This window comes from Protobothrops mucrosquamatus, unplaced genomic scaffold, assembly GCF_001527695.2.
Source record: "Protobothrops mucrosquamatus isolate PMUCROS unplaced genomic scaffold, P.Mucros_1.0 scaffold3726, whole genome shotgun sequence".
In the NCBI taxonomy this organism is placed as follows: Eukaryota; Metazoa; Chordata; class Lepidosauria; order Squamata; family Viperidae; genus Protobothrops; species Protobothrops mucrosquamatus.
In genome coordinates, this window is record NW_015389679.1 from 134,846 (window position 1) to 146,846 (window position 12,001).

The window sequence follows — 12,001 nt, forward strand, 5'->3', positions numbered from 1 at the left end:
TTCCTTCCCATCAAACTTCCTCCCTCCCTCCCTAATTATCCTTCCTTCACAAGCTTCTTCCCTTGCTAATTATCTTTCCTTCCTTCCCTCCTTCCTATCAAACTTCCTCCCTCCCTTTCTAATTATCCTTCCTTCCTTCCCATCAAACTTCCTCCCTCCCTAATTATCCTTCCCTCCCTCCTTCCTCCCTCCCTCCCTAATTATCCTTTCTTCCTTCCCTCCTTCCTATCAAACTTCCTCCCTCCCTATCTATCCTTCCCACCTCCCTCTCTTCTCATCTTCCTAATCAAAGAGACAAGCAATCTAGAACCAAGGAGAAATTTCCTGATAGTGAGAACAATTAGCCAGTGGAACTGCTTGCCTCCAGAAGTTGTGGGCGCTCCATCACTGGAGGCTTTTGAGAAGAGTCTGGACAGCCATTTGTCTGAAATGGCATAAGGTCTCTTGTTTGAGCAGGGGGTTGGACTAGAAGACCTCCATGGTTGTTCTGTTATCTAAGCCCACGTTGTATGAAATCCCCTTCCATTTCGAGAAAGGACTAATTTTTAAACTGCCCCCAAAGTCCTGGTTTGTCAGAATCTCAAGAGCTGGAAAAGGGAAAACATAAGTGACTGCAAGTTTTACCAGATCCTCCGTTTGCAGGAGCAGTTTACCTTGGAATATTAGACAGTACAGCAAAGAGAGCAAAACAAAGCAGCGTGGATACAGAATGCTAACTGAGATGGCGATTGCTCTAACTTAGCAAAAACTCTCTAACACAATGTTTCTCAACCTTGGCCACTTTAAGAGGCATGGACCCTCAACTCCCAGAATTCCCCAGCCAGCATACCTGTGCTCTGGAGAGTTAAAGATAGTATAGTATAGTATAGTATAGTATAGTATAGTATAGTATAGTATAGTATAGTATAGTATAGTATAGTATAGTATAGTATAGTATAGTATAGTATAGTATAGTATAGTAACGGTAACGGTAACGGTAACAGTATTAGGATAGTATTAGGATAGGATAGGATAGGATAGGATAGGAAATATGGAGTGGAGTGGAGTGGAGTGGAGTAGAGTAGAGTAGGGTAGAGTAGAGTAGAGTAGAGTAGAGTAGAGTACTGAGAATAGTTGGATTTTTAAAGAATAGAGTAGAGTAGAGTAGAGTAGAGTAGAGTAGAATAGCTTTGTCACTTTAAATGTACATTAATCAGCATACATTAAAAATGAGATTTCGTTGCATACAGCTCTCAAAGGGTAACCATCTCCAATATACACTGCATGAAACATGATAAAAAATTATGTATACATACATACACATATGTGGCCCAGAAAAACAACACAGTCTAGTTCGGACTATGTATACATATACATGGCGAGAAAAACAAATCTTGCGAGTTTACCAAACGGATGGCATCAGGAACAAAGCTGTTACAGACTTTAGTAGTCCTGCTATAAATACTTCAAAACCTCCTCCTAGAGGGGAGCAACAGCAACAGACCCTGAAGTGGCTCTCTAATGATGCTTCGAGCTCAAAGCACATAGCGCTTATAAGCAGGGTCCTGAATAACGGGAAGCGAGCTTCGTATGATCTTCCCGACTGTCCTCACCACTCTCTGCGTGGAGCTTCTATCTGAGGCTCTGCTGCCACCAAACCAGACAGGGATGCAGCTTACCAAATAGGTAAACTGAATCTAACCTAGACAGCATATTAAAAAGCAGAGCTAGATGTCACCTTGCCGACAAAGGTCTGTATAGTCAAAGCTATGGTTTTCCCCAGGAGTAATGTTATGACCGTGAGGGTTGGGCCACAGGGAAGACTGAGCGCCAAAGAATTGATGCTTTCAAATTTTGATGTTGGGAAGACTCTGGAGAGTCCCTTGGACCGCAAGGAGATCTAACCGGTCACGCTTAAAGGAAACCAAGGCCTTTGGAAGGATAGATGCTGAAGCTGAAATAATGTGTCCACCTAATGAGAAGTCCTTGGAGAAGACCCAGATGTTGGGGAAAGATGGAAGGCCAAAGGAGAAGGGGACAGCAGAGGATGAGATGGTTTGTTCTTGTTGCGAAGTCGTGTCCAACCCATCGCGACCCCACGGACAACATTCCTCCAGGCCTTCCTGTCCTCTACCATCTTCTGGAGTCCATTGAAGCTCACGCCTACTGCTTCAGTGACTCCATCCAGCCACCTCCTTCTCTGTCGTCCCCTTCTTCTCTTGCCCTCCATCTCTCCCACCATCAGGCTCTTCTCCAGTGAGTTCTTCCTTCTCATTAGGTGGCCAAAGAATTTGAGTTTCCACTTCAGGATCTGGTCCATGATGCAATGAACGTGACTTTGGGCAAGCTCCAGGAGACAGGGGAGGACAAAGGGACCTGGCATGGTAAGGTCTATGGGTGTCTACGGAGATTCTCAGTCATCCAGGTCATGGCTGTCCCCAAGGTGTTTTTTTTTCAGGAGGCAACTGAACTTTCTTGTTTTTCGTTGAAGACGTTTCGCTTCTCATCCCTGAAGCTTCTTCAGGTTCTGACTGAATGGTGGGGAAGGGAAGGATTTATACTCCTTGCAGACAGCTGGTCATTTGCCTTCTTTTAGAGAGTCGTTGAGGCCACTTGGAGGTTGATCTCTGTGTCCTCAGGGTCACCTGAGTGGTGCAAATGGGTATGGAGTCTTCTTGGCTGCAGGATGTTTTTCTGCCCTGGGTCCCTTCCCGGTTGAAGATGGGCGCAGGATGATGGGGATGAGTCTGTGTTGTCTGCGTCTCCAACTGAGGTCCATGGGGGTTGCATAGAGCCGGACATGGCTTAGTAACTGAACCCTGTGGGGCTGTAAGAATTGGACCGTAAGGGTGGCTGAGCACGAAGAATTGATTTTTTCGGATTGGGGTGCTGGAGAAGACTCTTCAGAGTCCCTTGGACCCGAAAGAGATCTAATCAGTCAATCCTAAAAGAAGTCCACCCTGAACCCTTCTTTGGAAGGACAGACTCTGAAGCTGAGGTTCAAACACTTTGGCCATCAAAAGCAGGACTCCTTGGAAAAGTCCCCGATGTTGGGGAAGGCGAAAGGCGAAAGGGACGGCAGAGGAAGAAATGGTTAGATAATGGATGCAATGAACATGAACTTGAGCAAACTCAAGGAGATGGTGGAAGACTAGGAACCTGGCATGCCGTGATCCATGCGGTTGCAAGAGTCAGGCACGACTTAACAACTGAAGAACAAAAAGCTGAACCTATATGAGTTCATTCACTGATATACGGGCGTGGTATAATAATAATAATAATAATAATAATAATAATAATAATAATAATAATAATAATAATAATAATAATAATAATAGTAGTTGGAAGGGACCTTGGAGGTCTTCTAGTCCAACCCCCTGCTCAGGTAGGAAACCCTATACCAGTGATGGCGAACCTTTTAGAGACGGAGTGCCCAAACTGCAACCCAAACCCCACTTATGCATCGTCAAGTGCTGGGTGGGCGTGGCCCATTGGGTAGGCGTGGCTGCGGTGGTAACAGCAGACTGGGTGGGACTAAAAAGTTCAGTCAATCAATTCCAACTTTGCAAGATCTTTTTTTTCCCCCCGCAAGAAGTTGAAATTGATTGATTGACTTTTTTTTTGCACACGGGGGCGGAGGCCTAAAGCGAAAAGGTTTTATAAAAACCAGCTGAAGGCCTAGGACTGGGGCGATGACGCGCGTGCCCACAGAGAGGGCTCTGAGTGCCGCCTCTGGCACCTCTGCCATAGGTTCGCCACCACTGCCCTATACCATTTCAGACAAATGGCTGTCCAGTCTCTTCTTAACAACTTCCATTGTTGGAGCATTCACCGCTTCTGGAGGCAGGTTGTTCCACTGGTTAATTGTTCTCACTGTCAGGAAGTTTCTTAGTTCTAGGTTGCTTCTCTCCTTGATTAGTTTCCATCCGTTGCTTCTTGTCCTGCCTTCTGGTGCTTTGGAGAATAGAGTAGAGTAGAGTAGAGTAGAGTAGAGTAGAGTAGAGTAGAGTAGTTGGAAGAGATCTTGGAGGTCATTTAGTCCAACCCCCTGCACAGGCAGGAAACCCTATACAATTTCAGACAAATGGCTGTCCAGTCTCTTCTTAAAACTTCCAGTGTTGGAGCATTCACTGCTTCTGGAGGCAGGTAGTTCCACTGGTTAATTGTTCTCACTGTCAGGAAATTTCTCCTTAGTTCCAGGTTGCTTCTCTCCTTGATTAATTTCCACCCGTTGCTTCTTCTCCTGCCTTCAGGGGCTTTGGAGAATAGCTTGTTTCTCTGGGTTTGGCTTTGCTATGGATTTACTGTTCGTTATTATTATACTCGGAATTTTAATCCCACAGTGCTATACATCGGTGGAAAATATAGGTAGTCCTTGACCTACGACAAGAATTGAACCCAAAATTTTGAAAGGGAATTTTCAAAGAAAAACAAGAAAGACCAGTTGCCTGTGGGAAAAAAAGCACCTTTGGGACAACGATGACATGGATGACTGGGAATCTCCATCGACATTTAGCCATGCACTTTGGAATGAACCCCCCTTCGAAGGGTGCAGGAGCGTTAACGGATTTCCAGAAAACACGGCAGACTCCAGGAACCCTTTGCGCTTCAGTTGGAGATGCAGACAACACAGACTCATCCCCATCATCCTGCGCCCGTCTTCAACCGTGAAGGGACCCAGGGCAGAAAAACATCCTGCAGCCAAGAAGGCTCCACACCCATTTGCACCACTCAGGTGACCCTGAGGACACAGGTAAACCTCCAGGTGGCCTCAATGACTCTCTAAAAGAAGGCAAATGACCAGCTGTCTGCAAGGAGTATAAATCCTTCCCTTCCCCACCATCCAGTCAGAACCTGAAGAAGCTTCTTGGATGGGGAGTGAAATGTCTTCAATCTAATATGGGGAATGGGGAATATCATCACCATCCACCAGAAGATAAGACAAGAAGCAAAGGGTGGCAACTAATCAAGGAGAGAAGCAACCTAGAACTAAGGAGAAACTTCCTGACAGTGAAAACAATTAACCAGTGGAACAACCTGCCTCCAGAAGCGGTGGATGCTCCATCACTGGAGGTTTTTAAGAAGAGACTGGACAGCCGTTTGTCTAAGATGGTATAGGCTCATCTGCTTGAGCAGAGGGCTGGACTAGAAGACCTCCAGGGTCCCTTCCAGCTTCTATTCTATTCTTTCCACTCTCCCATGGAAAAAGAACACATTAAGACGACAGCTTAGTAATCGTCCTTCCTCATGAGCCTCACATGGTTAACCTGGGCTACTGAGAAGCTAAAATCCAATCCTTTTACTTCTAGCTTACTTTTAACATCCTCAGTGACAAAGGAGTTCTTGGCCATAAATTTGCAGATCAAAAAAAAAATATATCTGACATTCCCACTCATCCAAGCTCTGGCATTTTCAAAAATTATCCTTTGCAAGTTGGATGGTGTTAGTCCCTTGATTAAGTGGTGACCCCTCAAACTGTGTTATAGTGAAGATTTCCCTTCTGCTATTTTTAATCTTGGTTCAGCTAGGACAGCAAACCATGGTTTATGCTAGCAACCTAGGCCAGTTTGATCTAATGGTTAAGGCACCAAGTTAGAAGGCTGGAGACAGTGAGTTCTAGTCTTGCCTCAGTCATGAAACCAGACTGGGTGACTTTGGACCAATCACCAGGAGACAGTGAGTTCTAGTCCTGCCTTACACATAAAAGCCAACTGTGTGTCTTTGGGCCAATTGCCAGGAGACGGTGAGTTCTAGTCCTGCCTTAGCCATGAAAACGGACTGGGTGACTTTGGGTCAATTGCCAGGAGACGGTGAGTTCTAGTCCTGCCTTAGCCATGAAAACGGACTGGGTGACTTTGGGCCAATCGCCAGGAGATGGTGAGTTCTAGGCCTGCCTTAGCCATGAAAACGGACTGGGTGATTTTGGGTCAATCGCCAGGAGACAGTGAGTTCTAGTCCCGCCTTAGCCATGAAAATGGACTGGTTGACTTTGGGCCAATCGCCAGGAGACGGTGAGTTCTAGTCCCGCCTTAGCCATGAAAACGGACTGGTTGACTTTGGGCCAATCACCCCGAGACGGTGAGTTCTAGTCCTGCCTTAGCCATGAAAACGGACTGGGTGACTTTCGGCCAGTTCCTCTCTCTCAGCCCACCTCACAGGATTGTTGTGGGGAGAAGAAGAGAAGGAAGGAGTGTGGGATATATTCAGCGTCTTGACTTATTTGCAAAACTAATAAAGGCAGGATACAAATAAATAAACCAGCCTAGGCACTCCGCTGCGTTCCAGACAGAAACTATCAAGATTGTCATTATTCTCCACTATCGGACCTTCTCCACAAATTCTAGCTTGACTTTTTGAGGGGGTTAAACTAGTTAGTTTCAATTGATGGCTGAAGTAATTAAGTGAAATCACACTTTTTTTCAATTATGATGGCTTCACGCATTGTCCTCGGGCCTTTTGCGGGGGGGGGGACTGCCTGTTTTTCATTAACTACTATGTGTAAGCCCAAATGTTTATCCTTTTTTTTTTTCTTTCTCCTTTTTTGGCAAAAGTGGAGTTGTGGGCACACAAAGAGATGCCCACCAGCCGTCGCAAATTGCACAACCTAAACGAAAATTTCCTTCACGCGTTTTTCTCTCTTCCCAAACATCAGAACAAGATTTATTTATTTTCTTTCTTTCTGGCATATCCAATCTTCCTCTTTTTACACCCACATCAGATCCACCCAACCCTTCCTATGTTTGGCATGTGGGAATGGAATTTGCATCAAAATTTCGGTCAGGGCTGCATAGACTAAAATATTTGGCAGGCGAGGCTGCATCTAAAAAAAAAAACCAAAACAGATAAATTAACGGGGATCTAATCAAAGGTCCAGCTACATGCGTATCTACCAAAAAGAAATACGAGTGTGAATTATTTCAGCAGCCATGTCTAACTTATCGTTCAGAGATTTGGGACATAACCCATAATTCAAGATTGTGTGTCTAGAAGTCATCCCGTGCCACTCTAGGTTGTATGGCAGATGAGAAAGTTATAAGACTCTTTAAAGACCATCAGTATTGTTGTTTACTATTTGCTCGTTAACAGAAAATCGACTTTCGTCTCCTTTTTAATTCCCTGTTTTGTCAACATAGACAGGCTGAGTTTAAGACTGGTGTCTGGCTTGGGAATTCTGGGAGTTGAAGTCCACCCATCTTAAAAGTGGCCAAGATTGAGAAACACTAGTTTACAGAGAGGCTGGGGAATTCTGGGAGTTGAAGTCCACCCATCTTAAAAGTTATCAAAGCTGAGAAACACTGGTTTACAGAGAGACCAGGATTGCCTGAACAAACCAGGTTTGATTTCTCATTGGCAAAGGAACCCCGCCTTTGAAAATGGCACACAGGAGCATGATTTAAATATTGAATTGTAACACCAAGGATGACACCAATCAGCATGTTGTGCATGCTAGGTCTGCAACCTAGTTAAGCAGGCTGTGTGATCTCTGCCAGCCGCTCCGAATCTCAGCTTAATAGATGAAGGTCTGGGGTTGTTGTTTGTGGCCCGTTTTGTGAGATCTTGGTGGTGTCAAAGGTTATTTTAATCAGAGCTGTCCATTTGGTTTGATCCTTTATCTGCTTTTATGGATTCTGCAATTTCGCAGGCTATCCAATGTCTATTGGAGTTGGGTGGCTAGTAAAGTCAGATAGATAAATAAATGCGTTTTTGTACCCATGGCTGAATAACAGGAGACAGACCTTCTGTACATGGTCCAGAATCCTCCTTCCCTGTCTATTAGTTTTCACTTCTACTAGTCCATTTTAGGATGACTCCAAGCCAGGGTCAGAAGGCCGAAGAAGCAGAGGCAAAATAAGGACTTAGCTTGCTTATTATTAAGGTTAGTTGCACAGTCAATCAGATGTTATTAATTTTTGCTTCTCTCCTTCTTGCAAACTTCTTTGTATTGCTTTTAGTCCCAGCACCCTATAGTTGTTGAGAAGGAAGGAAAGAAGGAAGGAAGGAAGGAAGGAAGGAAGGGAAGAGGGAGGTGAAATAGCGACAGAGAAAAAACGGGAGAGAAAAAGAGAAAGAAAAAGTGAGTAAAAAAAGAGAGAGAGGAGAAATCTAAGAGAAAGGGAGAGAAAGAGAGAGAGAATGGGAATGAGTGGAGGAGAAACAGAGACAGAGAAAACAGAGAGAGAAAAGAAAGATAAAAAGAGAATGAGAGACAGGGAAAAAGAGGGAAGGAGAAATAGAAACAAAAAAGGAGGAGAAAAGGAGGGAGGGAGGGAGGAAGGAAGGAAGGGGAGAGGAGGGAGGTGAAATAGCGACAGAGAAAAAAGGGAGAGAAAAAAGAGAAAGAAAAAGACAAAAAAGAAAAAGAGAGAGAGGAGAAATCTAAGAGAAAGGGAGAGAAAGGGAGAGAGAATGGGAACGAGTGGAGGAGAAACAGAGACAGAGAAAACAGAGAGAGAAAAGAAAGATAAACGAGAGAAAGAGAATGAGAGAGAGGGAAAAAGAGGGAAGGAGAAACAGAAACCAAGAAAAAGGGGAGAGAGAAAAGGGGAGGGAAGTAAATAAGTAAGTAAGTAAGTAAGTAAGAAAGAGGGAGGGAGGGAGGTAGGGAGGGGAGGAAGGAAGGAAGGAAGGAAGGAAGGAAGGAAGGAAAGAAAGAAAGAATGAAAGAAAGAAAGAAAGAAAGAAAGAACGAACCAAATGCCCAGCCTATAGGCAACTCCGGGAGCGAGGGGGGGGGGCTTATTCTAAGAACCAAGCGCAGGACTCCAATTCCAGAGCTCCAGGTTCAAATCCCACCAAGCCACCCAACTCCTCGCCCTTGTAAGAGGGAGCTCGGAGCCAATTCCTCTTCCAGCCCCTCCCTCCTTCCCTCCTTCCCTCCCTCCCTCGCAGGGCTGTCGTTTTTTAGCAAACGGATCCCCCTCCGGCCCTTCCAGCTGCCGAACCCGTCCCCCGTCCTCAAGAGCCCCCCCAGAGCGGGAGGGGGGCGCAACTCACCCCTTTGCGCTGGTTGCTGAGGCAGAAGGTGCAGATGCTGCGGGGCGGTCCGGCGGCGCCTCCTCCTTCGCCCTTGGCCCCGCAGAGGGCGCGGAAGCAGGGCTGGCCGTCCGGGCCTCCCTCGCCCAGGAGCAGCACGTTGGCCAGGTGGGAGATGTAGCTGGAGGCCAGGCGGAGCGTCTCGATCTTGGAGAGCTTGCGGTCCACCGGCTCGGTGGGGATCAGGGTGCGCAGGGCGGTGAAGGCCGTGTTGACGCTCTGCGTCCGGTCGCGCTCGCGGGCGTTGGCCGCCTGCCGCTGCTTCACCACCACCACCGGCCCGCGCCCGCCCGGGACCCGGCCCTCGCAGCAGCCGTACGAGCGCTCCGAGGCGTCGCTCTCGCTCCGGGTCTCCTCCTCCTCCTCCTCCGACAGCAGGCGCAGCTCCGGGTACAGCACGTGCGCGGCCACCGGGCCCAGCACGGTGAAGGCCATGGCTGAGCCTCCCCGCTACTCCCCACACACAAAAACCGGGGGGCGCGTCGGGGACCCCGGCAGGACGGGAGCGGACGGAGCGCCACCGAGCGCGGCTCCCACCCCCCGCGCGCGCCGAGCCGGCTGTGCAGGAGCCCGCCGACCCGCTGGGTATTTAAGGCGCTGGGCGGGGCCGAGCGCCCGGGCCGGCATCTTTAGCGACCAATCGGCAGCTCCGGCATCCTCCCGGCTGGCCAATCGGGCGGCCACGCTGCGCCGGTCTCCGAAATTGAAAAAGCTTCGCTTGCCGAAAAGTCCCAACCGAGCGCTAGGGCGCTCGGGCTGCGCACGTGGCGGGGCCGCTTTTGACAGGCCGCCCCGGGCGAGACGCCTGGCAGGGAGGAATAGGATGGGACGGGATGGGATAGGAAAGGATAGGATAAAATACAGAATACAGAATGGAATGGAATGGAATAGCATAGAATAGGACAGAACAGAATCGAATAGAATTAACAGATTGTAGATAGACTAGACTAGACTAGACTAGACTAGACTAGACTAGACTAGACTAGACTAGACTAGACAATAGAATAGAATAGAATAGAATAGAATAGAATAGAATAGAATAGAATAGAATAGAATAAACAGATTGTAGATAGAATTGAATGAAATGGAATGGAACGGAATAGAATAGAACAGAATTAACAGATTGTAGATAGAACAGAATGGAATGGAATACAGAATACAGAATAGAATAGAGAATAGAGAATAGAATAGAATAGAATAGAATAGAATAGAATAGAATAGAATAGAAATAGATTGTAGATAGAATGGAATGGAATGGAACGGAACGGAACGGAACTGAATAGAATAGAATTAACAGATTGTAGATAGAACAGAATGGAATGGAATACAGAATACAGAATAGAATAGAATAGAATAGAATAGAATAGAATAGAATAGAATAGAATAGAATACAGAATACAGAATAGAATAGGTTCTCCTACTTGAGCACGGGGCTGGACTAGAAGACCTTCAAGATCCCTTCTAACTCTCTTCTCTTCTATTCTCTTCTATTCTATTCTAAACTCACTTAATGGCGGTTTTGCTTAGCAACAGAAATTTTGGGCTCAGCTGTGCTCATAAGTCAAGGATGGCCTGTATTTTATGCAGTAAAAGTACACATATATCCCAACATCCCCTACATACTCAAATAGTGAATTTATTTGTAAAATTGATTAGACATCCATCTTGCCCCCCCCCCAGAGACCTGGGATTTCACAGAAGGTTCCCCAAATTTAACCAATCGGGAGGGTGAGGCCCAACCCAACCCTCCTCCTCTCTTTCATTCCCAGCCTCTTCCTTCCTGTTTCCTAAATTCTTCCTTGGCCTTCTCAGCCAGCCAATTTCCCGCAGACCATTCCCCGACTTTGGTGGCCCCCCAACTCTGGCCCAGTTGTGGTGTCCCCTAATCTCAGTTACCGACCCCCTTAGCACAGGGCTTTTCAACCAGTGGTACGGGTACCACCTGTGGTACATTGGCACCTGGCAGGTGGGACGCGACCATCCTAGAAAAGGGGTAGCGGGGGAGGGGAATGAGCTGAACCGGTGGCAGCACCGCACAAGCCTGAGCGAGAGACGGCTGGAGCTGCAGGGCTGTCAGGGCTCAGCGGAAGCGCCAGGATCAGCGCTTCTTCGGGGCTGTCAGGGCTCAGCGGAAGCACCAGGATCAGTGCTGCTTTCCAGCTGATCGATGCTTCTTCGGGGCTGTCAGGGTTCAGTGGAAGTGCCAGGATCAGCGCCAGGCTCCAGCTGGAAAGCAGCACTGATCCTGGCGCTTCCGCTGAGCCCAGAAGAAGCGCCAATCAGCTGGAATGTTGTCTTATCTCCAGGGTCTTGTGATTTACATTCAGATGCTTGGCAACTGATTCATATTTATGATGGTCACAGTGTCCCAGGGTCATGTGAAGTGACCAAAACCTGCTGCAACCACCCAGCAGATGGGGGGAATAAAAACCAAACACCCCCCCCACCCCCGCTGCCAATCCTCAACAGAAATGCTCACAACAATGAAAACCTCGGACAGGAGGAAGAGCGCAGCCAGGCGGGCAGGCAGGTGTCTTGCTCGGCTGTGGCTTGGGGGGCACTTTTTTCAGTGCCACTGTAACTTCGAACAGTCACTAAGCGAACTGTTATAAGTCGAGGACTACCTGTACTTTATCACTTTTTTTCCTTTTTTTTTTGGGTCATCAAGTTTTTGACACCTTGCTAGGCGACTGGTGGTCCTCGGATGTTGCCCTATCCTAAAAGTGGTACAATGGGTGAAAAGGTTGAAAAGCCCTGCCTTAGCAGAAGGAAGCCCCAAGGTGATTTTGCTGTGTTTTCCTTGGCTGGCTGCCTCCTTGCCGAAGGCTCATCTCCCCGGGGTTGGGGGAGAGAACCGGTGAAGGCTGCGGAGGTGAGAAGGGAGAGCAGAAGGAAATTTCTGCTCCGGCAGAGACGCAGACAGGAAAGGAAACCTCAGGGCAATAACTCATCCGTGTCAGGAAGCCAGAAGGGGGCAAACCCCCCCCCC

At 47.4% G+C, this 12,001-nt stretch overlaps 1 protein-coding gene across 1 annotated transcript in view; it reads right to left on the reverse strand.

Moving 5' to 3' along the window:
• Nucleotides 1-9,447, reverse strand: part of TCF15 (transcription factor 15) — an 11,829-nt gene extending 2,382 nt beyond the window's left edge. Inside the window, exon 1 of the mRNA XM_015827476.1 lies at nt 8,974-9,447. Within this exon, the coding sequence (XP_015682962.1) occupies nt 8,974-9,447 (474 nt within the window). The remainder of the gene's footprint in view (nt 1-8,973) is intronic.
• Between the last annotated feature and the right edge of the window lie 2,554 nt (nt 9,448-12,001).